General features: G+C 35.8%; 1 protein-coding gene across 9 annotated transcripts in view; it reads left to right on the top strand.

Annotated features, from left to right (window-relative positions):
* Atat (alpha-tubulin acetylase) overlaps positions 1-24,970 on the top strand; it is a 179,644-nt gene that overhangs the window by 116,081 nt on the left and 38,593 nt on the right. For all 9 annotated transcript variants that reach the window (XR_012412952.1, XM_073987422.1, XM_073987418.1 and 6 more), the window contains one exon: positions 15,024-15,392. Coding sequence is in view for 8 of the 9 variants with exons in the window: in XM_073987422.1 (XP_073843523.1) it covers positions 15,024-15,392 (369 nt within the window). In the remaining variant the exon portion in view is untranslated. The remainder of the gene's footprint in view (positions 1-15,023; positions 15,393-24,970) is intronic.

Here is a 24,970-nt window from a genome sequence, read left to right as displayed (position 1 = left end):
GCAGAAAAATTTTCAAATGACTTTGTGCGTGAGCTTTTTTCATCGAATCACCTTATAATTAAGATTTTATATAATCTTAGATAAAACCCATCAAAATTTGATATAGGGATACGATTTTAAATCGATTTGTGGGTGAACTTTTTATATTTCAATGGAATAAAAAATATTTTAGTGATTAATAGTCAAAATTTCATTCATCCGTGCTACAGGAAATCATTTTTCAGAAAAAATGTCGAAAAGTCATAACCCCATTGTGAATACTCCCCTTATATGGACATACATATAAATTATGTATCTTTTAGAACAGCTGTATCTCAGAATGTTTCGTTCTAGAAAAAAAAATCATAAGGACCAAACTTGTAGAGAATTTTTCCGTCCACAACATTTACTCTTGTCACACAGAAAAAAATTACTACGGAATAGTGTTTATAAAGTCTTGCCAAGATTATAATTTCTGCATTTCATGACGCCTTTCATAAAGCAAAAAATACTGGTTTCTTCTGAGAGATTGAAAAAAATAATTTTGGCGAGTTGTTTTGTTTTTATTGACCTACAACCACCACACACAACCAACCAAACCAAAGTTTACAGTTTCTCATAATGATTTTCACTGTAGTTGTATTATCGTTGCCTTTATATTAAAAAAATTAAAAAATTGTAGATGCGAATTTGTTGATAAAGTCTCAATGTGATGGTGAGAAGATGGTGGGGGTTGTGTTGTGTTTTGTTGACACTGTGTCAATGTGATGTTAAGACGATGAGACTATTAAAAAAATAACGAGGAAAAAGTTGAGAGCGTTTACCAAACAAGAGAGGAAATACGAGAGAGAATAATGGAAATGTAGGGAAAAATAGGAAAGTGATTTTGCATCTCATGAAAATCTTACATATTTTTGAAAAAATAGTGGCTTTCGGATGAATATAAAAAACTGCACTGTGAGGTACCTGTACAGTATGAAAAAACTACTTCACGAACGAAAATATGTAAAAATTCTTGAAATATTTTTTTCTGCGCAGTGTGTTGTTCCATAGGGTTTTATGCTTTAACAAGCTTAAATGTGGTTTAGGTAAAAACTCAACCCTAACTGTTAACCAACGGAAAACACACACACCAATAACAAATTCCCCTGGAATTGAAGGTAATCGGAGTAGCTACTATAAAAGAACCCGAAGAACAATTCTCTTCAATTGTGAGAATCATAATATCATTTTTCCAAACAGATACATCCCAGCATCAATATTTGACCCATTACAAAGTACAGTTGAACCTCGATTATCCGTGAATCGATTATCCGGGAACCTCCATTATCCGTGAAAGAAATGTTGGACTTTTTTCCATTTCTTCTGTTTTTCGTTATAAACTTCATTTCCTGGGAGTAAAAACACACTTTCCAATTAATCTGATTAAGCAATGAAATGGTAAACAAATGAAAACTGGAAATTCTCCCGTATTACACAATTTGTATAGTTATGGTATCACAAAAACCATGGGACAAAGTCAATTCAGATGAATCTGATGATGATGATATTATGTATCCTTCTAAAATTTGGTGGATTACCGTAACAAATTTAATAAAAATTGCAGATTTTCAGATTATTGTACAATATTGTGTCATTTTTACTTAAAAATATGTTCAAAAACTGCATAAAATCATTGCCTCCATTATCCGGGAAAATCGATTATCCGTAATGCCTCCGGTCCCGACCATAACGGATAATCGAGGTCCGACTGTATTGTGAACTGACTTCTACATAACCAGTAAGCTGAAAAAATTATTGATTATTTCTTATAAAGTAATGAGTACGGTGGCCCAGAGAGTGTGTGCCGACTAAACAATCGAGAGTTGAGTGTTCAACGCTCACCGTCGACAAGTATGTTTTTTTTGTTAGAAAAATTACGAATAGTTTTTGGTGCACATGTAAGCGTTTAAACAACCTTTAATGTTCGTAAACGTGGCACACTGTGTAGTATGTTTAGCTACAAATCCGAAGTTCGCATGTTCAAATCCAGCAGAGAGCAAAATAAATATGTGGAGTGTGTAGAATTTAACATAAAGTTCACCTCAACAGTACCGAAAATAAACTTTTTTTAGACTTCGAGTGGCCACAGAATAACTAGTTATTTGGTGCGACATGTCCTTGTTAAAATAATGGGTCAAGTAGTTGTAGTAGTGGCGACTACCTAAAAAGTACTATAAACCCCCGTTATTTGGTATTGGGATTTTTTGCTAGTTTTGTACATAAGTTTTATATTATTCGAAATTTTGATGTTGTTTTGTCGGAGGCTCCAACTCAGGACATAGTTTATGCAGTTTCCTTTTTCAATATAATCAAGATGTTTTATTGTGTTATTAGGTATTGTTTGTATTTATTTCATTTAATTATCATAAAGGAATGAATTCATAAAATCTATATTTTGAAACTTCCTTTTTATATCTAAAAAATTATATAAATTCATCAATACTCATGTTGCTTAAATGATTGCATCCTGATGGAAGGAGATGGAAATACTACTACTATTTTCTTTTTATTCAAATGGTTTGATTAAGTTACACAAAGATATCAAATTGAATTTCAATGTTGAAAAGAAACCAACGAAAAAATATCCATTACTACTCAAACTCAATATCCAATATCCATTGCTGTTCAAAACATTTGCAACTCACATAAGAGTTTTTGTTTTATTTTTTGCTTCGACAAAATATTGATGTAAACAAATTTCCATCAATTTGCACAATGTAGCCTTTGTTAAAGAATTGTAATTGAATTCTATTATTTGTCGCGGCCATATGTATTTACATACATACATGTTGGTATTTGAGAGAACGAATCTTAATATTACAAAGGCATCAGTAATGGGTACTTTACACGATATGTTTTTTACATATGAGTTGTCACTTCTCCCATACAAAATATATATGCAAAGTGACAGCTCTTATGTAAAAAACATATCGTGTAAAGTACCCATAAGACGACGGTGTCGCATACTTGTACGAGAATATCGTGCTAAACTAGATTGGTAATCGTTCGTTCTTCAATCGTTCCTTCGTTGATCTTTCGGTCGGTTCTCAGTGAACTAAGTTTTACTATATCGACTGATCTAGTTCATACGATCTTTTCAATGAATCGCGTTCAATCGAACTAGTTCGTTCATGAACTATAAAACTCTACTTCATGTTGTCGATGCAGCCGCCTATTTCCTTAATCTCAGTTTTATCATAAATTTGGTTTCTGTAAAAAACTACCATAACTTGTAACCAACGGAAAACGCATATCAATAAAAGTCTAAAAATATTACGATGTCCCACGGTTGGACCAATGTTTGTCACTATCTATTGTACCCACAAGTCATTTTTAGCCGTCAGAAAGCATGGACTTGATCAAGCAGTGATTACCTTCGTTAAAATTGTCTAATCGATTCTCAAACACTGAACTCTACTCCTAATACTGCACCTAAGCGAAAATTTGTACATTTTGTGAAAAAGGTGAGAGGTTTTGTGAGAAGGTTTTGTCCAATATAGACTTTCTTGGAACTTGTTGTACGTTTGGAACATATTTTACGGGTTATTGTGCTTTGTGGCAATCTTGACTGGCTGCGTCCATAACGCAGCAGCGTGTCGTACGGTCGAAATACACATCAAATAAGAGAACTGCACTAAGCCAGCTATGTAGATATTTTACCCATAACATTTCCAACGACGACAGGACCCGACGCCAAGATTATACAATCATCCACATACATTACGGTGCCACCGTCCAATGAACGCCCGTCTTGCACACTAAATACCCGAGTCCCAGGCTAGGCAACATCAACTTTTTAACGGTGGCAAAATATCCCTCTGTGTAATATTGCCGGCATTTCCTGTGTGTTTCAGTCTACAGGTGGTGTCTTAAGACACGCCTTTCGATCTCGGCAATAAGCAGTAGATCCAATATCATTGAGCTAATATGATACGGTGTGGACTCATTGATATGAGAGTCTCCCTTGTCCCTTCTAGTATGTTTGTGGAACAATTATATATAGAGGATAAACAGTTCCAGAGATATCACACCGCCTTTGGAAACAACCTGTTTCTCTCTACTAGTCTTAGGTTTTCTATTTCTGAATTCTATAAGCGACTGGCGTCCACACATATGGTTGATTATGCAACGTTTCAAACACAGCAGAAGGTCTTTTCTATGTACTCGACCAGCTTGGCGTGGTTAACGGTGTCGAAAACCTGCGATAGGTCAAGAGCCACCATGACTGTTCGGTCACACGGTCTGTTCTTATTCAGTTCTCGACTAATATGAATTCGTCTTCATATGTGTCGATGGTCATTGTTGCTCTCGAATCTTCGCTACTGACGAAGGCGGGAGATCGGCCTGCACGATTCGCCTCTCCTGGTATCCTTGCCTGGCTTCAGTAGCGGCACCACCCTCCCAAGTTTTCAATCTTCTGTTATACAATATGGGTGGCTAACGATAGATTGATGACACTTGTCAAGTTTACAACTCCGGGTTCATACAATTGTTTAAGCATTACCATTGAGATTCCGTGTGAGCCCAACGCTTTAAATGATTTCACGTTTCTGTTGACATCTGCAACATCCATCATCGTAAATTGTGGTGGTACCTCCTCATGGTGCTCTATAAATTGCCGGTTATAAAAACTCGCTCACCTCCCCGGATATGTCACTGTCACGCCGTTGAAATAAACATCCGTTTTATCATCCTTCTTTTCGGATTCGAGAGTGATTTAACCGGTGACCACAATTTACTTAATCCTGTACCAGTGTTGCATTGTTTCAGGTGGTCTATTGACTTCTACACCATTTTCACATGTAATTCGAAGAATTTCAGTTGTAATTTGATTATTTCATTTTAAATTCGAAACATTTCACTTGTAATTTAAGAATTTCAATTGAATTTCTGAAAACTAGATGGAAAACTGTAAACCCTTCAGAAGGCAACGGGAAACCACTGAAGTAATCTCCCTTGAAAATCATACAATATGAACAACACAAACCAAAACACACGGCCCTCAGTCTCCGGCCAAACGAGGGTGCTAAGAATCCCCGGAGGTAAAAACAAGCAAAAACTGAATATTGGAACTTGGAATGTCCGAAGTTTATACGAAGTTGGCAAATTAAACAACACAATTAATGAAATGAATCGGCTTAAGATTGATATACTAGGTGTCAGTGAAACCTGGTGGACAGAATGCGGCCATTTTGAATCCCAAAATGTTGTAGTATACCACTCAGGAAATATGGAAGGGATACACAGGAAGGGTGTAGGCATTATCGTCAAAAAAGACATTGCAGACTGCGTGATTGGTTCTGTCCCAATGTCTGAAAGGACTATGATGATTAAAATCTCAGCAAAGCCCCTGAATTTAAATATTATCCAGGTATATGCCCCTACATGTGATGGAAGTAACGACGAGGTTGAACATTTCTATGAAGAAATAAGTCAATTATTACACATGACGAAATCACATGAAATAACTATAATTCAAGGCGACTTTAATGCCAAAGTGGGGAATGATGAAGTAAATGGAGTAACTGGAAGGTATGGACTTGGAGAAAGGAATGAGAGAGGAGACAGATTAATTCAATTTTGTCAAGAGTTTAAGATGACCATTACAAACACAACATTCCGATTACATCCCAGGAGACTTTATACATGGAGATCACCAGTAGATAACAGAAGGAATATCGTTCGAAATCAAATTGACTTCATAATGATCAACAGCAGATTTAAATCTTGTGTAACGAAATGCTCAACATACCCAGGAGCTGATGTACCATCCGACCACAACCTGTTGATGCTCAATATTCGGCTAAAAATTGCACGAATTAAAAAAAGGAAGAAAAAGTCTCACAAGATAAATACTGAGATACTAAATAACCCATATACCAGAAATGAAGTGAAGATGCAAATTAATAACAAACTGGAAGTCATCGATTCAAACGATGTAGAAAATATATGGAACAAAGTCAAGGACACAATGTGCGAAATAACAAAAAATTATCTTAGAAACTGTACAAGAAGAACACAACAAGAATGGATGAACGATGAAATTATGGAGCTTCATGAGGAACGAAGGAAATACAAAAACGTTGACTATGAACGTTACTGGGAAATCAACAAGGAAATTCGCACTGCTACCCGAGCTGCAAAAAATGATCTACTCAATCAAAAATGTAGAGAAATTGAACATCTGCAAAACATTCATGATGACTATAATCTACATAAAAAACTAAAAGAGTCCGCAGGAGTGTATACACGCAGAGAAAAAAATATGTTTGATCCAACAATATTCCAAGAGCAAAATATATATTGTTAACATATTGTTGGATTCCTTATGTAGTATTGTCAATCCAACAATCGTTATTGTCACACTGGACTATATTATGTGTTCTAAATATAAATATGTATTGTCACTTTGACACTATAACGCCTTGGACCAAACATGTAAGTACGATAGTTTTGGTTAGAGGTAACAATATATGTTGTTACAATTCACAATAGTTTTGGTCCAAGTGGACAATAAAAATTGTTAGAACTTACATTTGTTTTGGTCAGAATTAACAATATTTATTGTTGCAATTTACAATAGTTTTGGTCAGAATAGACAATAAATATTGTTAGAACTTGCAATAGTTTTGGTCAGAAGTAACAATATTTATTGTTGCAATTAACAATAGTTTTAGTCAAAATGGACAATAAATATTGTTAGAACTTACAATATTTTCGGTCAGAAGTAACAATATTTATTTTTGCAATTCACAATAGTTTAAGTCAAATTGGACAATAAATATTGTTAGAACTTACAATAGTTTCGGTCAGAAGTAACAATATTTATTTTTGCAATTCACAATAGTTTTGGTCAGAAGTAACAATACTTATTGTTGCAATGCGAAATGGTTGGAATAAAAATTGCATACCTACCTTTTTAATGTGTTACATTTAAAAAAATATAAAAAGTTTCATTTTATTATATATTTCATATATGATTTTTAAAAATTTTAAATAAACCTGATATGAGATAATTTTAATTTCAATTGACGCTTTATTAGTTTAACAAAGATTGATGTGCAAACAAAGGTAAACTATTTATTGTGATTTTTTCGGTCAGGAAAATTGTGAATCCAAGTCGTTAGTACAATTTGAAGCTAAATAAAAAAAGAAAATATGTTAGAAATATCGCTTAGTAAAAGTACAAAAAGAAGATACTTACTAATTAATTTTATGCCCAAAACAAAATCGGTTGAAGAAATGTATTGTTGCACCAAATTACTGAATATAACTGGTTTAGAGAGTATTCTTATTAAAAATGTCCACTTCAGCTGTCGTTGATTAGTTTTATGTTTTCTTAACTAAATTTAAAGAGTCTGCAGCAAAACACTCCTTAACCCGCTAAATAAAAAAAATAGCATCGTGAAGTTAGTTAAAAACAGACACACAAAACTACGCAATAAAATACAAGTGTCAGCAATAGTCTTTTCTTTGGTTTTCATTGAGCATGCATTGCAAAAATTATTAGACTGTTGCAACGCGCTCTTTAAATTAAAATAGAATTCCGACAATTCGTTCACAAAAACTCAAATTTAGGAAAAAAACTATTTCTATTTTCTCTTCGTATAATAAGTTTCAACCACCTTTTTTGTTTTTAGCTCTCCACAAAACACACACACATAACAACTTACATACGATAGTAGAAGAAGAGATTCAAAAGAGGTGGTGTCAAACAACAATGAAAAATAGTATTGGTAAAAATGGACAATAAATATTGTTAGAATTCAGAACAGTTGAGGTAATATTATCTATATTTACAATAATTTTGGTCAAAACTACAAACGCGTGCTGTAAACATTATTCAGTACAAAAAGAACCCAAAAGGGATCGACGTTTTCAAGAAAATTTAATTTATTGTGTCAAAGATGTATGAATTATCGTAATTCTTCTTTAATATCTCCTTGCAACGCAAATTCTGCTTCAACCACCACTTTTATATTTACCGCTTCACAAAAACACATGAGAAAACCAGAAACAAAACAAAAACTACATGGCAAAATAAGATAACAGACAATAATAAATAAAAAGTAGATAACGCCATAAAAAAAACACCGACAGTTTTAAAATAATAAAGAATTCAATAGATTTAATAATGTATGACACTTTTAATATTAGATTTTTTTGCATTTTTGTCTTGGAATGTTGTTTTTCTGAGTTTATAATCACTAATGTTTTATATTTTTTGATCCACTTTCTTTGACTGACAAACAAAAACTAATTAGGGACAAAGAATGCGCAAACACAAATAACTTCACCGGCTGCCACACATAAACTAAAGAGAGCAAAACAAGAATGCAGCGACTAGAATCCAGAGCAAATACTCAACAAGTTAACGGGAGAGAGTATAGTCAAAAATATGTATTTTTGAACTAATAATAGACATTTTCAATCCAAAATTGTGTATCTACTGAAAAAACAAAATAACAATACGTACTTAAAACTACAACAAAAGCGATTTTTTTAAAAGACAATATTTTTTGTAAAAATTCTAGATTATGATAGTTCCTACCAATCGGTAGTGTTAATGATTTTTACAATATTGCGGAATTCCGAAAGTTGTTTTTGTTTTTTATGTTTGGAGCAAAAGATTGTATTTTTGGATTTGCAATGCAATGCTTGAACAAAATAAATACAATTTTGGAACAAAAATTGATATTTTTGTTCCAACAAAAGCGAAAAATATTTTTTCTCTGCGTGTAGGAAGGCATCACCAGCATTACTAATGGATGACAACAATCAGCCAATTTTCGAGACATTACACATAAAGGATCGATGGAAAAACTATATTGAACAATTATTCACAGACGACCAACGATCAAGAAATGATCAGAACACAATTAATTATATAACGGGAAACCCAATCACTACAGCCGAAGTAGAATATGCGATTCAATCGATAAAAGATAAAAAATCAACAGGACCCGACGAAATTCCTTCCGAAATCTTAAAATTAATTGATGGAAACAACATCTCACTCATTACACGACTTTTTAATCATGTGTATGGTACTGGCCAATATCCAAATGATTGGTTGAAGTCTACTTTTATTGCAATACCAAAAAAATCTAATGCAAAAAAGTGTTGTGACTACAGGCTTATAAGCCTTATGTGTCACATATTAAAAATTTTCCTAAGAATAATTCACAAACGAATTTACTCCAAATGTGAAAGAGTTATGGGAGAGTCCCAATTCGGCTTCAAGGAAGGTATGGGTACCAGAGAAGCCCTACTATCCATCCAATTACTTGTACAGAAATGCAGAGACGTCCACAAAGATGTTTATATATGCTTTATCGATTATGAAAAGGCATTTGATACCGTCCAACACGACAAATTGATTAATATACTGAGGGAAATAGGAATAGAAGAAAACGAAATTAGGTGCATACAGAATCTATATTGGAACCAAACTGCAAGAATCGAAATAAATGGTGAACTGACTGACGACATTCCCATATCAAAAGGAGTCCGACAAGGGTGCATACTATCACCGCTCCTCTTTAATATATATTCCCAAAAAATATTTCATGAGTCAATCGAAGGAGAACGAATTGGAATAAGAGTTCAGGGTAAAATTATAAATAACATACGGTACGCTGATGATACCACAATTATTGCCGGCAGTATATCTGGGCTACAACAGCTCCTAGACAAGCTCACGTACGTAAGTGAAACATATGGCCTCAAAATAAATACAAAAAAGACAAAATACATGATTGTTAGTCGGAAAGATGCAAGTTATGAAACGTCACTGAGTATTAAAGATGAACTTGTCGAACGTGTAAAAACTTTTAAATACCTTGGCGTTTCAATTAACGACCAATGGAATATTTCAAACGAAATAAAGCGCCGAGTGGAGATGGCCAGAAACGCCTTTTTTAAATACAAAAAAACACTTACAAATCACGAATTAAGTCTCGCAACCAAGATACGATTCGTCAAATGTTATATTTGGTCTATACTATTATATGCCGTAGAAACTTGGACCATCAAAAGTGCAGATCAAAAAAGAATTGAAGCATTTGAAATGTGGGTTTAGAGAAGAATACTTAAGATACCCTATACATCGCACATTTCAAACCAAGAAGTTCTCAGACGAATGCATGTCGACAGGCAACTCTTACATTTGAAATTCGAATTAATTCACTTGTAATTTGAATTTTTTGATTTGTAATTCAAATTATTTCATTTAGAGTTTCAAATGAAAAAATTCAAATTACAAATGGAAAAATTCGAATTACAACTGAAATAATTCGAAATACAAATGAAAATTACAAATAAAATACTTCGAATATCAAATGGAATTCTCAAATTACACATGAAATAATTCGAAATTCAATTGGAATTCTCATGTTTCGAATTACAACTGAAATAATTCGATTTACATGTGAAAATGGTGTAGAGTAAACTCGCCAACTCTTGGGTCTTCAGGGTTTGTACGACGAAGCTCATCACGCTTATCGGTCATTTCAGTTGGTGCCAGCGGGTCTAAATGTCCCACCAAAATGTTTTGTTCATATATCAGTCATCTAGGAGGCTGTCGTCATGATATATGTACTCACTCAGACTTTGACTCCAGCAAAATTGTCCGACTCAAAGTAATAACAAAGTTTGATAGAAGCGATTTGTATTCTTTTTGCTGTTTATACCCTACACCACCTTGTGGTAAGGGGTATTATGTCTTTGTGCATACGAGATAGACCCATAGACGCATGTCCGTCTGTCTGTCCGTCTGACCGTCTGTCCATGTATTTTTGTAAACAAAGTACAGGTCGCATTTATTGTCCGATTCGCATGAAAATTAAGGAAGATAGTTTTTTTTGGCCAAAGGACGAACGCTATTTATTTTGGTAAAAATCGGTTCAGATGTTGATATAGCCCCCATATATATCTTCGCCCGATTTAAAGCATTTGGTGCACGAAACACGCTATATATGTCCGATTTCATTCAAATTTGGAATGTGCGACGGAATTTATTCTAGAAATAAGTGTGCCAAATTATATAGAAATCGGTTCAGATTTGGATATAGCCCCCATATATATTTTCGCCCGATTTAAGGAATTTGGTGCACGAAACACGCTATATATGTCCGATTTCAGTCTAGAAATAAGTGTGCCAAATTAAATAGAAATCGGTTCAAATTTGGCTATAGCTCCTATATATATTCTCGGCCGATTTTAGGTATTTGATGCACGAAACGCGCTATATATGTACGAATTCTATAAAACTTGGCATGTTTGCCTGGATTTGGCCTAGAAATAAGTGTGCCAAATTATATCGAAATCGATTCAGATTTGGATATAGCCCCCATATATATATTTTCGCCCGGTTTAAGGAATTTGGTGCACGAAACACTCTATATATGTCCGATTTCAATGAAATTTGGAATGTGTGACGGTGGTTAGTCTAGAAACAACTGTGGCAAATCATATCGAAATCGGTTCAGATTTGGATATCGCGACCATATATATTTTCGACCGATTTGAGGTATTTGATGCACGAAACACGCTATATAGTCAAATTTTGATGAAATTTGGACTATGTGACGGAATTTGGTCTACAAATAAATGTGAAAAATTATATCAAAATCTGTTCTGATTTGGATTTAGCTCCCATATATATTTACATATTCACAGTGGTGTAGGGTATTATATAGTCGGCCCCGCCCGACTTTGATCCTTTCCTTACTGGTTATTGTTGTTTATTTCTTATACCCTCAGCATTTATGCTAACAAGGATATACGGACAAAATGTGCCTCATCAAAATAATGGTTTTAAACCCCAAGCATGTTTGGACGAAATCCGTTTCAGACAATTTGGAGTCGATTTAGCAATATCGGTCCGTATGTCTCTCTGGCTTGCTTAACCGATTTGGTCCAAAATTTGGCTTTGGTAGCATTTTGTCCAAACTTAGTTCAAGTTCGAAGATGGGCCATATCGGTCCCCCCCATCGGGTACCTCCCCCACAAAAGTTCAAATTTTTTTGCAAAAATTATGCACACGATAACTCGAAGGCAGTAACCGATTTGGTCCATACTTGCACCAGACATAGAAAATGTTCGAATATGGATTAAATGGGTCCACTCCTTCGGGTACATCTTACACAAAATTTCGGAAAAGTGCAGTTTAAGACCTCCTCTCGAATTGTTTTGATTTCTATTGTAAGAACTGGTATTCGCTGCCGCTATTACGACGGTGCAAGTTTTTTCAAGGGCAAGTCCATACTTCCTGAGAAAATAGAACGAAAGCTGTAAAAACCCCCTAATGCACCATGTGTAGTGGATGCAGCGCACGATAAATCTCCAACGGAAAAAATCCAAAATTTGGCAAAAAGGTGTGCACTGTAACTCTCGAAGGTAGTAACCGATTTGGTCCATACTGCGCACGTGAGATTTCTAGGATAACATAGGTTATAATATGGACTATATATGTATGTCAACCCTTTCCGGTACCTCCCACACAAAATTTCGGAAATGTGCAGTTTAGTACCTCCTTTTGTTTTTCTTGCAACAGATTGCACTCAAATTCACTATTGCGGTACAAGTTTTTTGAGTGGCAAGTCCATACTTTTTGAGAAAATAACCCGAAAGCTGCAAAAAGACTCTACGGCCAGCAAGTGTAGTGGTTGCTGCGCACGACAACTCTCGAACCGAATATTGGGTTGGTCCACACCTTCCATATCGTAATATTTCTTCGAATATTAGATATAATTCGAAGGTGGTGCCACTTCTTTCGGTACCTTCTCCACAAAAGTTCGAAAATATTCGCTATAATGGTACACGCGATATTTCATAAACGGAACAACCGATTTGATCCAAACTTTGGATCTCGAATGTACATATATTTCTTCGAAAGTGGGCCCTAACGTTTAAGTATTCGGGGATCCTTTTGAAATTTTTACCGAACGTACAGCGAAACCATGTTTTTCATGGGCAAGTCCATGTTTCTTGATATAATGGTCCAAAGGTCTAAATTATATGGCGACCAACTGGAATAACTGGTGAGCGTGATATCTATCCAGACGAATAACTCCTAAAAATAAGACCCAATTCCAAAATGTACCGGCATACCATTCCTTTAGGTACCAACCCCGCAAAACTCTTGAACTGTAATCCAAATCCATGTTTTTTCGGCACGTTCATACGCCCAAAATTCTGAAAACCCCCTAAATACGAGAGGTACTAAAAAACCTTCTGGCCTAGGCAACTCGCAGTGTCGCCAGGTGGCATTTGACATTTTTTTGGAAAGTTTGACAGTTTTTATCCTAAGCGTACTCAGGTCAGTTTGACATATGACCATGTGTTGGGTTGTTTACAGTGGCTTGATTGAGACACCTCCAAAACATGGTTTTTGAACGCTTTTACAACATCTTCTGGCGACGAAAATCGTTGACCACGCCTTTTTTCTTGATTTGCTGGAATCAAATGAAGTCATTGGATCCCCAGTCGGGGCTGTACGGCGTATGACCCATTAATTCCACGGTCAGTATTGCCGAAGAGACAGGCGAACATTTGCTTCGAAGGTCTATTTCCATGAACAACTTTGGTTGGATTTGGCTCGCTTTCGGAGACCCAAACGGTCGATTCCTGTTTTGTTTCGGGCTTCTAAGCATAGATCCAAGATTCGTCATCTCTGACGATCTTATAAATGCCGTTTGAAGCACTGCGATTGTTTTCTTTTGCAATTCTTTGCACTAATCCACGAGATCCTTTTTTGAGCGATTGACCAATTTTGTTGAATCTAGCGAGAAAAATCCATTTTTGCGGCCAGGTGTTCATGCAATATCGAATGTTCGTTGGTGGAATTAATACCCAAGGATGTCTCTATCTGACGGTATTTAACATGGCGATCTTGGATTATCCGTTCACGCACGGCTAATTTTTTTCTGGCACACGCTTAATTTTTTTCACGACCTTCGTATTTAAGCGGGTGCCGTCATTGAACCAGTTTTTCATAGTCCTATAGAATGGTCCTTTATCGACATACAAAGATTTAGTTTGATCGATGCACTCTTGCCATGATTATCCACGTCGAAAGTTGTGAAAAATTTTCGGACGAAAACGTTTACAAGTTAATTCCATTTTTTCGCAAAGTAATTTTTTCAAGTAACTGTAAAGTTGACTAGGCAAGAAGGTTTTTTAGTGCCCCTCGTATATATGTAATATTTTGGTAAAGAGTGTTTCAATTCACACAGGCTGAGGGTATATCTCGGTCGGCAAAGCCGACTGATACCGTTTTACTTGATTTTGCTGAAGTATAGTAAAAGAGATTAGAATTACCTTTCACACTGGTGTAAATCCAGCTGGAAATGTAGCCAGACACTACAGCTCTGTTCCAGAACTAAAAAGTTTTTACAATTTTTACCACTTTTACACATTTTGCGTTCCCGTACACAAAATTTATATGAAAATCGTTTACGACTTTTACAACTTTTACGACTTTTACCACTTTATAAAGTACGGGAACAGGCCATACTACTACTACCCACACTACTATTACAGTCATATATGCTTAATAAATATTATGTCCTTTAGAGTAAAATTCTTGTCAGTTGTGTTTTTGACATCATGTTGTGGGTTCTTTAATTACATTGTTAACATTTTACTTTTGATGTTTTATTTTTTGTTTTCGTTTTTCTGTATTTTTAATACGATTATTTATTATTAATTCGCCATTTTAATTAAATTGTAGTTTCGTTTCCTTTGACACATGTTTCCATGTAGTCCTTGGTTCTACATTTCCCTACCTAGGCTTTTGTACAGTTATTAATTGAAACGGTTACGATTCCAATGGGTCAACAGCTTTTCCAAATTACATTAATGTTTGGCTTCGTTGTTGTGTAAATATTATTTATTTATGACATACATACGTGTTTCTTTATACTATTAGTAGTTTGTAAAGATTTGTTCATGTTTTTTCATTGTTGTTGCTTTGTTTACTCTCCCTCTCTCTCTTTCAGTGGTGCCGTAATAGGCTTGCTCAAGGTAGGCACTAAAGACCTTTATCTGTTCGATGAAACAGGACAAACGCGTAAGGTGGAAAACGCCCCATGCATTTTAGATTTCTACATACACGAATCAAGACAGCGGGCTGGTCTTGGCAAGGATCTCTTTGAAACCATGTTAGTGGATGAAAAATGGACACCCATTAAATGTTCAGTGGATAGACCGTCAGAGAAACTATTGGGTTTCCTCAAGAAACATTATGGTCTCGTGCGTAGCATACCGCAGGCTAATAATTTTGTACTCTACGAGGGGTTCTTTGATGACGTACAAGCGACAACAAAACAAACAAACGGTGCTGGCAATGGAATGTATATTACAAATAGGTAAGTCCTAATGTAAATTATGTCGTGTCACTAATATATTTTCCTCACTTACCCTCCCACCCACTCTCCCCTCTATCAAAGACTTTCAAACCCCCAAGCCCCACGACCATACATAACCACCACCATGGTGTATGTGTGCCATTAATTTTCCATTCTTGACGTAATTCCATGTTAAAATAGACGGAAGTCCTAATATTTAGTTTTATGATTGTGAAATGAAACGAAATGTAAAATAAGGTGATGGTGGTGGTGACTGCGAAGTAACTGACATGACGTGTCTTAAGGATATTGTACGAAATCGTTGTTCAAGTTTTAAAGAAAGCCGCGTGCCAAGTACCTGCCTTTTTAACTGTAACAACAAGTCAAAAGTCGTCATGTGTAAATGCATGCGGTTTCTGAGTTTGTATTAGTTAGTGGATAGTTGATTGAGTGAAAATAAGTGGAATATGCCAGACCCTTTAGCTTTTCACACATTTTCATTATTTATGCCTTCATTTGCTTCACAAGTTTTCGTTTTAAGTTCAACTACAGTGGCCAACTAGCGACAGTTGTTGTTTGTTCAATACTTATGCATGTGGAGAAGTATCCTAATGGGAATCGAAAAGTGGAACACACATTAATTTTTTTCGCTTTAATGTTTTCTTGTCTAATTAGGTTGACATTTATGAGGTGAACAGTGTGAGAAGTTGGGTTTGCTATAAGTTCGTATGGTAATTACATTTTATACTGCCTGCGTAACTACATAAGTGTGAATGCTATCCAAGCCTGCCACTTAGACTGGTGTGTGCCTTTGGACCTCTCTATCTCATTCTTATTAAGATGCGTTCTGGCATGCCTGGGTGGGAGGAGTCTGTTCACTAGATTGAGGCAGGGATGCTCACAGCGATAACACCCAAGCAATACTGCATCGACAACATCCTGTTGTGCTGATGCACCAGTAAAAACTTCGTCTTCTCCCTGTTGCAATCCTCAGACCAGAATTCTTTCAGATTTGAATATTCTGATAGCTTACCACAGACCGGCCCATAGCTTTGTAAGAGGCCGAAGGAGTTTCATTGTCATATTCCATTTTCATATTCCGCTGATGGAAGGACTGCACTAAGTCAGCTATGTAGTCATATGCATCGGCGCAATGACCCAAAGCTATGATCTATGGGAGTTAGTTTTTCCGGTCAATTGAACAGGAACGGCGTGTTATGCGGTACATTATCGCCTTATTGAGTTGTGCCATCGACACTGAGGAGGCTGCACATACATGCACAGCGTTGTGATGGTTACAACGTACTGTGTAAAGATGGCACCAGAAGCGGAAGTGGGGAATTAGTTTTCCTATTGCATCAGACTGTTCAATACAGACCTATCTCGCTTGAGCCTGGCTCCAATGACCCGTACATAGAATGTATGGGGGTAGCAGTCAGGTTTGGAACTATCGAGGTAGATTTGCTGAACGTATACATCCCGCCGATAAATAGCTGTACTCCATGTTATAGGCCCAACATTAACCCACATTTGGAAGGTCATAACCGTCTGGTCTTAGGGGTCTTTAATGCTTATCCTGAGCTATGGCATTCCATGTTAGGAAATAATTTTTTATAATTGTTCCACAAACATACCAGGCGGGACAATGGAGACTTCTCTCATATTAATGAGTGCACCCGATTCATATTAGCTCACTGATATGGGACCTACAGTTTATCGCCGAGTCCGAACGGCGTGTCCTAAGACACCACTTGTTGACAAGTTGTACATGTCTGAAATACTCAGGAAATGTCGCCAACTTTACTGAGGGGTATTTTGCTACCGTTGGAAATTTTATATAGCCAAGTCGGGGAATCGAACCCACGACCTTCTGCGTGCAAGGCACGTGTGCATACAATTGCACCACGGTGGCACCCGCTAGGAAAGGACCAAAGGGATATATTGCTGGCAGAACCAATTGATAGGTCTACTTTTTACACGGTCGGCCCAACACTTCTGATGTTCCGGTAGCAAAAGGGATGTTGCGAAACATCATCACTGCATCAGCCGCTCACCATACACCTTTTGGTCCAATACCCGGAGTGAGAACAAATTTCCCAGCAGAAGGGACTGGATTAGCAAATGAGCGTAATGAGTCCCAGTGACCCCAGAATCAGGGAGTTGACACAGGTTGATCGGTGAGCATAAGGGGAACAAGTGGCTAAATCTTCTGAAGAATTGCAACATTGAAGCCGGAATATGTGTGTCGTGGGTAACGGTTAAGTCACTCTCGAACCCTGGAAAGAAAAATGATATGACCTCAGTCACGCTTGGCGACGTTACGTTGACTGATCCGATGAGGAATCACCACAATTTATATTGGATGATGCTGCGAATGACATCAGAAACGCTAAATCATCAAAAGCTTTGGGCTGTAATGGCATCTCCATGGCAACAGCTCGGTAAGCCGGGAATTGAGTATCGCACCAAAGCTCTCAACCTGTCTCTGGTCACCGACTTCGTTCCCGAAGTCTGGAAAATGGGCAAAGGTGAATCGTTCAGACACGTTTTTGTAGCCCGTAGTAAAGCTCTCGAGGTTTTCTCCCCCCAGCGTCACCACCAACGACATGGATTCCGTAAGCAGCACAGCACGACATCAGCCCTGCATGCAAGTCGTGCAATAGGACAGTGTTGGTGGCACTCGACTTATTGGACGTTTTTGATACTGCGGTTTGAGGCCAATTTTGAACATTTGGATAATCAATTATATGTGTGAACGCCAGTCGTACGTGGAATTCAGGAACAAGAATTCCAAGTCCCGTAAAGTGAAACAGGTACATAATTCCCCAAGGTGGTGTTAAACAGTTCTCCGAAACTGTTTATCCCATACCTTTCCTGTATTGAGATCGTGACGTATTCGGATGATTGTACGATCTTGGGGTCAGGTGGCTTCACTGATGTCATTTCAGAAAGGCTAAACTCTCATTTGATGTTACATCCTTTTTTCACGGGAGGAATATGCAAATATCCGATACTAAATCTACGACTACTCTGTTCACTGAGTTGATTGTCATTGTTGTTGGTAGCAGAATTCCGACCACTAACTACCCCAAGATTCTATGGGCACATTCGACAGCATGTTCACTATGTCCGAGTTTGCCACATCTATAATGCATGCCGCAGGCTGAGTTGTAGAAACAAGGTTCTCAAGTTCCTGGCCTGAAGCAAAGAAACCTTTGTTAAAACATATAACGCGATAGGTCAGTCTGTGGTAAGCTATGCGGCGCCAGTGTGGTCCGCGAATATATGTTATCTAGCGAAGTCCACTCACATCAAACCAATATGCTACAATCGCATCGGTGGTGGTTATTCAGATCATCAGGCATATCAGATGTGGGGCTAGACAAAGGTTGAGATTGATAACTTCTGTTTATACGAACCTTTTTGCAAATTTGCAATTTGTATATTATTTTTGAAGCCTTTTCCCAACCCACTGTATCTGGTTTTTCTAATTTTGGCTCACCTACGCTTGGGATAGTGCAGCCGTCTAAATTCCTATACGGCAATGAAAAGGTGCAGTGTAACTTTTCAACTACCACGAAAAATCCTACTCACCTTACTCAAGTAGCATCGAAGCAGCCACATTTCTTGAACTGGAGATATAACCCAGAGCCACATTAAGTAAGACGAGTAAGAAAGTATCAGCCAGCTGTGCTGACGGCGATATACCCTCTGCTTCTGACCAAATCACGAGTTTGCTTCAAAATACATAAAATCTGTAGATAAAGGCCTTTGGGAAAACCTGCTGAAAAAATTCAAAACGATCCAAGAGAAGCTCATAAACTTCACTTTTTTCGATTTTGTGTTAGGTCCCGATCTAAGTCTGGAAGGAATAATACGTTGTGCAAAGTTTGGGCCAAATCGATTGCTACCCTCGAGAGCTATTCGAAATTCAACATTTTTCTGTAAAATAGTGTGAACATATTACAGAAAAATGTTGAACTTCGAATCTTCGGCCTTAAACTAAGTTTGGGCAAAAAATTACGATGTGTAAAATTTGCTTCGAATCGATGATTCATTCGGCTATCAACTCCAAATTGTCTGAACAAATTTCGTCCAAACAAAATTGGGCTCTAAAACTATTATTTTCATGAGCCACATGTTTGGTCGTATCAAATTGTATATACCCTCTTAAGCTTAAAGGCTGAGTACACAAAAATGAACTACACAGAAAAAATGTTTAGCCATTTGATAATAAAATTCAAAGATTCAATCAAAAATTTATCGATTTTCCGGCGGACCTATAGTAGAAATTGATGGCGAACAAATTTGTAGAATATTTTGATCCGATATGATCGCATTTTATAGGAGGAGGGACCAAAAAGACCCCTTAAATGACCGCCTGTGGGTTAAATAATATCAAAAATGTAATCAGTGGCCCGAAAAACATAAGAACCAAAGGTTAGATCAAAATCCATGCATTTTTAGAGTTTTGGCCAGGTTTTTCGGAAAATCGGACACTGTGCAAAGTAAAAATACAAATGATAAAATATTTCACCTATTGACAAAAATTGCTCTGTTCCAGAACCTGCAAGAAGCTACTATTTTTTACTACGATAACATTTTTTCCTTTATGTTATCGGAAAAAATAGTAAAAATTAGTAGATTCTTGCAGTACTGGAACAAACCAAATATTTATCAAAATATTCCACATTTTGCTTGATATGTCAAAATTTGAAATATTTTATCAATTCAATATAAAAAAATCGATAAATATTTTAGTCAATATTAAAATTTTTGGTCTGTTCCAGTACTGCAAGAATCTACTACGTTTTACTATTTTTTTCGATAACATAAAGAAAAAATTGTTATCGTAGTAAAATATAGTAGCTTCTTGCAGGTTCTGGAACAGAGCATTTCTATATATATAAATGAGCTTGGTGATAAGTGACTGACTGACTGACTCATCATCAACGCCCAGCCAAAACGGCTAAAGCTAGGAGCTTGAAATTTTACCAGTGGGTCACTGTTGATGCAAATGTGCGAGATAAGGCCGGGTTTTAGAAAATTCGTCCTGGAACCACAGAAAATAACAACAACAAAAATCCTTATTTTTAATTATTATTAGGTACTTATTCCCTTAGTTGGCCCTCTGCAAGACATGTGTCAAATTAACAATGCTATAACTTCTTGATACCGTAAGAAATCACACATAATTTCAAATTTTGTAGTTTACTTCTAGGCGCACTTATTTTATCGTAAACCACTAAATAATAGAAAGACAAGACATTTGTTAAGTGCAATAAAATTGTGCATATTACCACGATTTATTTGCAATTAAGAATTTTATCGTATATGGAAGATGTACAGTCATAACTATTCAATTTCAAAATCTGTAATTTGAAGAAATCGCTAAATAATTAATGAAATCAATAATAGGCCCAGAGACAAAGATTGGTTCTGTAATTGAAAACGATTTTGGAGTATGTGTGTTGCGTGAAAAAGGCAGAAAAGTATTACATAACAAGTATTCATCACGAAGGGTTAGGAAAAAGTTCTCTCCCCTCAAAATATAAAGGAACGAATCAGATTTTCTACTAAGAAGATTTCAAGCCCGTTATAGCGCTTTGATGACGTTATATTTTCTGATGAGATGAAAATTATGTTGCACTATTACGACGGAACCCAAAAAATATGGCGCGACCCTCTCACAGCCCTGGAAAATGAAAATGCAATACATACTGTAAAGTTCGGAGAACTGTAAGTTATGGTATGGGCATAGACAAATGAAGTGTATAGACAAAGGATTACTCATGTTGAGTGCTGTCAACAGACTCAAACCAAAATACTCAACATTTTTCGAAGTCGATTTTTGAGAAAAATTGCAAGATTTTCTTTTACATCTGAGTATGTAGATTTCGTCAAAAACTAACCCCATACAGTTTTTGTTAGAACAAAATGTTTTTAAAATTGTTTTTTAATTGAGTTGCTCTGAAAACGAAAGCGATGTTAACAAATGAATCGTATAGACGAAGGATTACTCATTCGGTTTGTTCCTAGGTTGTACCATTTTTGAGATAAAGAAGTTCAGGTCACAGTTTTAGGTTTTATGTTAGGTTTTCGAGAGTTTGCTTGAAAACGGCAAGTATTGTCAAAATGGGACTTAAAAAATTTGAAAAGCTGTGAAAATTTCGTAATTTTTTCCTGGGTTGTACCATTTTTCCGATATATAAGTAAAAGTAGAGAAATTGCAGTCATGACATTGTTTCATATGGAGACGATGCAGTCAGTGAATTTTCCTAATCTGAACATCTATATCTCAAAAATGGTAAAACCTACGATAATATCATAAAATACAATTTTGTAGACAATTTTCATTGCTACAACATTTTATTCCATTTTGATAGGGCGCGAAAACCTAAAAAACCCCAAAAAATGTGAACTTTGACCGTGATTTATTTAAGGCGATATTTTTTATTCCCAGGTGTAAGCTCCTTTCATTTAATGTTGGTTCAAGAGCACCGCATCATGTTATATGCTGTTTTTCGAAGGCGATTTAAAAAAATGCAATATTTTCATTTATACATTTATCTGAGGATGTAGATTTCTTGAGGAGCTTGAAATTTTACCAGTGGGTCACTGTTGATGCAAATGTGCGAGATAAGGCCGGGTTTTAGAAAATTCCTCCTGGAACCACACAAATAACAACAACAAAAATCCTTATTTTTCATTATTATTACGTACTTATTCACTTAGTTGGCCCTCTGCAAGACATGTGTCAAATTAACAATGCTATAACTTCTTGACATAATTTCAAATTTTGTAGTTTACTTCTAGGCGCACTTATTTTATCGTAAACCACTAAATAATAGAAAGACAAAGACAAACCGATCCTGATTTTGTTTTCACATAACAGGTGTCGCACAACAGATTTTCATTCGTTAAAGTCCAGTTAGTAAAAATGATTACAAACGATGCATTTGTAAAAATTTTGATTTTAAATTTAAAATTAAAACAAAAATTCTTCCAATAAATAATGTTGGTAGGAAAAAGTTCTCTCCCCGCAAAATATAAAGGAACGAATCAGATTTGCTACTAAGAAGATTTCAAGCCCGTTAAAGTACTTTGATGACGTTATATTTTCTGATGAGATGAAAATTATGTTGCACTATTACGACGGAACCCAAAATAATATGTAAAGTTCGGAGAACTGTAAGTTATGGTAAGGGCATAGACAAATGAAGTGTATAGACAAAGGATTACTCATGTTGAGTGCTGTCAACAGACTCAAACCAAAATACTCAACATTTTTCGAAGTCGATTTTTGAGAAAAATTGCAAGATTTTCTTTTACATCTGAGGATGTCGATTCCGCCAAAAACTAACCCCATACAGTTTTTGTTAGAAGAAGATGTTTTAAAAATTGTGTTTTTAATTGAGTTGTTCTGTTTGCAATTAAGAATTATTATGGCGTTCTTGGTATGTAGAAATGTAGAGTCTATAACTTTTCGTCACTAAATAATTTAGGAAATCAATAATAGACCACAAACCAGAATCAAATTTTGGTTTTGTAATTGAAAACGATTTTGGAATATGTGCGTTACGTGAAAAAGTCAGAAAAGCATTATCACGAAGGGATAGGAAAAACCACTGCTCTCCCCGTAAAATATAGGGAAACGAATTTTCTACAGAGAAGATTTCAAGCCCTTTAAAGTACTTTGATGACGTTATAATTTCTAATGAGACGAACATTATGTTGTATTATTACGAGGGGACCCAAAAATGGCGCGAACTTCTCTATAACGAACTTCCCAATAACAAATTTTTCTCTATAACGAAGAAATATTGAAAATTCAGTCCATCATGCTCACCTATTTTAACCTCTATATAACGAACTTCCCTATAACGAATACTTTTTAAGCACAAGTTATATTCCCACACAAAATAACCTCCCTATAACGAATTAAAAAAACAATATCTTTCAACAGCGCTCTTATTGAAGTCCACTTTATTTTTACATTGCGCACACAATGTGTCAAAACAAAACAGTGGTTTATGAGGAAAAATATCAGTTAAAATATTTTTTGTGGTGATCGAACGCAAACTACGATAAAATTGTAGAGATCTGCAAGTTTATCATTTGGTTTTGTTTAGATTCGAAGACTGCTGAACCGTGCAATATGTTTTGAATTGCCTTTTCTTTCCCAGTTTAAGAAATAGTTGCGAAACAAAGTTCCCGATCATATTTGTTTTCCCACTGCTCATTGGGATGACTTTTTTGATGAAGCAAAGTAGCTTAAGGGGTATTATCAATTTGTGCATTTGTATGTAACATGCAAAAGGAAACGAAATAGGTCAATGGTTCCTTTCGATAATCTACATAGCATCACATTCTGAGTCCATTTATACGTGCCCGTCCATCCGTTAATGCACTTTTGTCGCATTTATTATCCTATCCGGGTTAAAACTTATGATGGTCGCAATTTTGACCAAAGGACTATTGCCATTGCTTTTGACGAGAATAGGTTCAGATTTGGATATAGCTCCCATATATTCTCCCGATTCCGTATATTCTATCCACCAAACAACTATTTTAAAACAAATGTGTAATGAAATCTGTTCAGTAGTGCGATTCACAAACTGATAAGTGTCGGTAAAATTAAAATGCTTATATTTTCGTTAATTACCGAAAGAATATGTGGTAATACCTTAAACTGCCGTACTTTACTGGTTAAAGAATTTGTAAATAGGAACGGGTGAAACTATACTCTGCATTTTAATTTATTTATTTATTATCCTCCTTTATATTCCTGTGAATTCTCCGCTAACGAAGTAGCGGGCACTTGCTAGTATTGTATAATTTTATCGAATTTCGTCAATATGATAATTTTTTGTATCGCCGATTTTTTTCTGTGTAACTATAACGTCTACGCCCAAATGATTATTTTATTTTTTTTTTTAATTGATGTTTTTTTTAGTACAAATATATTCATAATTCCTATTTAACATAAAAATAAGCCAATATTATTTATTCCATTCTGTTGTATTTAACCCCAAACCTAATAAGAGTGGATAATTTATTTAATTATATAAACCGTTGCATATGTATAAGTACTGTCGTAACTTATACGCCACCACTGACATTGTGTACATATGTACCTATAAGCATAGATGCCAGCCAAATACGTTGTCGTAACAACAAACCATGTCAACCGCTGTTCAACAAAGGGGCATTACTCTCCCATCAATTCCCTCTCATTTATTTTGGACAACAATGTGTAAGCCACTTCGGACTAAAAATTTGAAACATGTTGATAGACTTATATTATACTACACCGATACATTTTTTTCTGGGTGTTGAGTCCAATCTAGAGCGTCTGATTTTTAGTCTAAAAATAATAACTTAGACGGTTTTTTTTGTTCATATACAAAAGAGAAGTTGGTTTTCTTCCGTAAAGATAAATCTAAACTGTGTACCGGAAAATGGAGAAGTACTGATGTTGTACTCTTACGTTTGAGTAAAAGATTTAGTTGTGCTTTTATGTTGTAAATAAAAGACTTATTGATAAATTAACAAACTTAAGCAAGATTTATTCTGTTTAATTCTGGAAACTGAAATAC

Source organism: Musca autumnalis, unplaced genomic scaffold (assembly GCF_047663935.1).
Source record: "Musca autumnalis isolate F117 unplaced genomic scaffold, ASM4766393v1 scaffold_4, whole genome shotgun sequence".
NCBI lineage: Eukaryota > Metazoa > Arthropoda > Insecta > Diptera > Muscidae > Musca > Musca autumnalis.
Note: the sequence above shows the minus strand (reverse complement) of the source record. Positions and strands in the feature narration are given on the sequence as shown.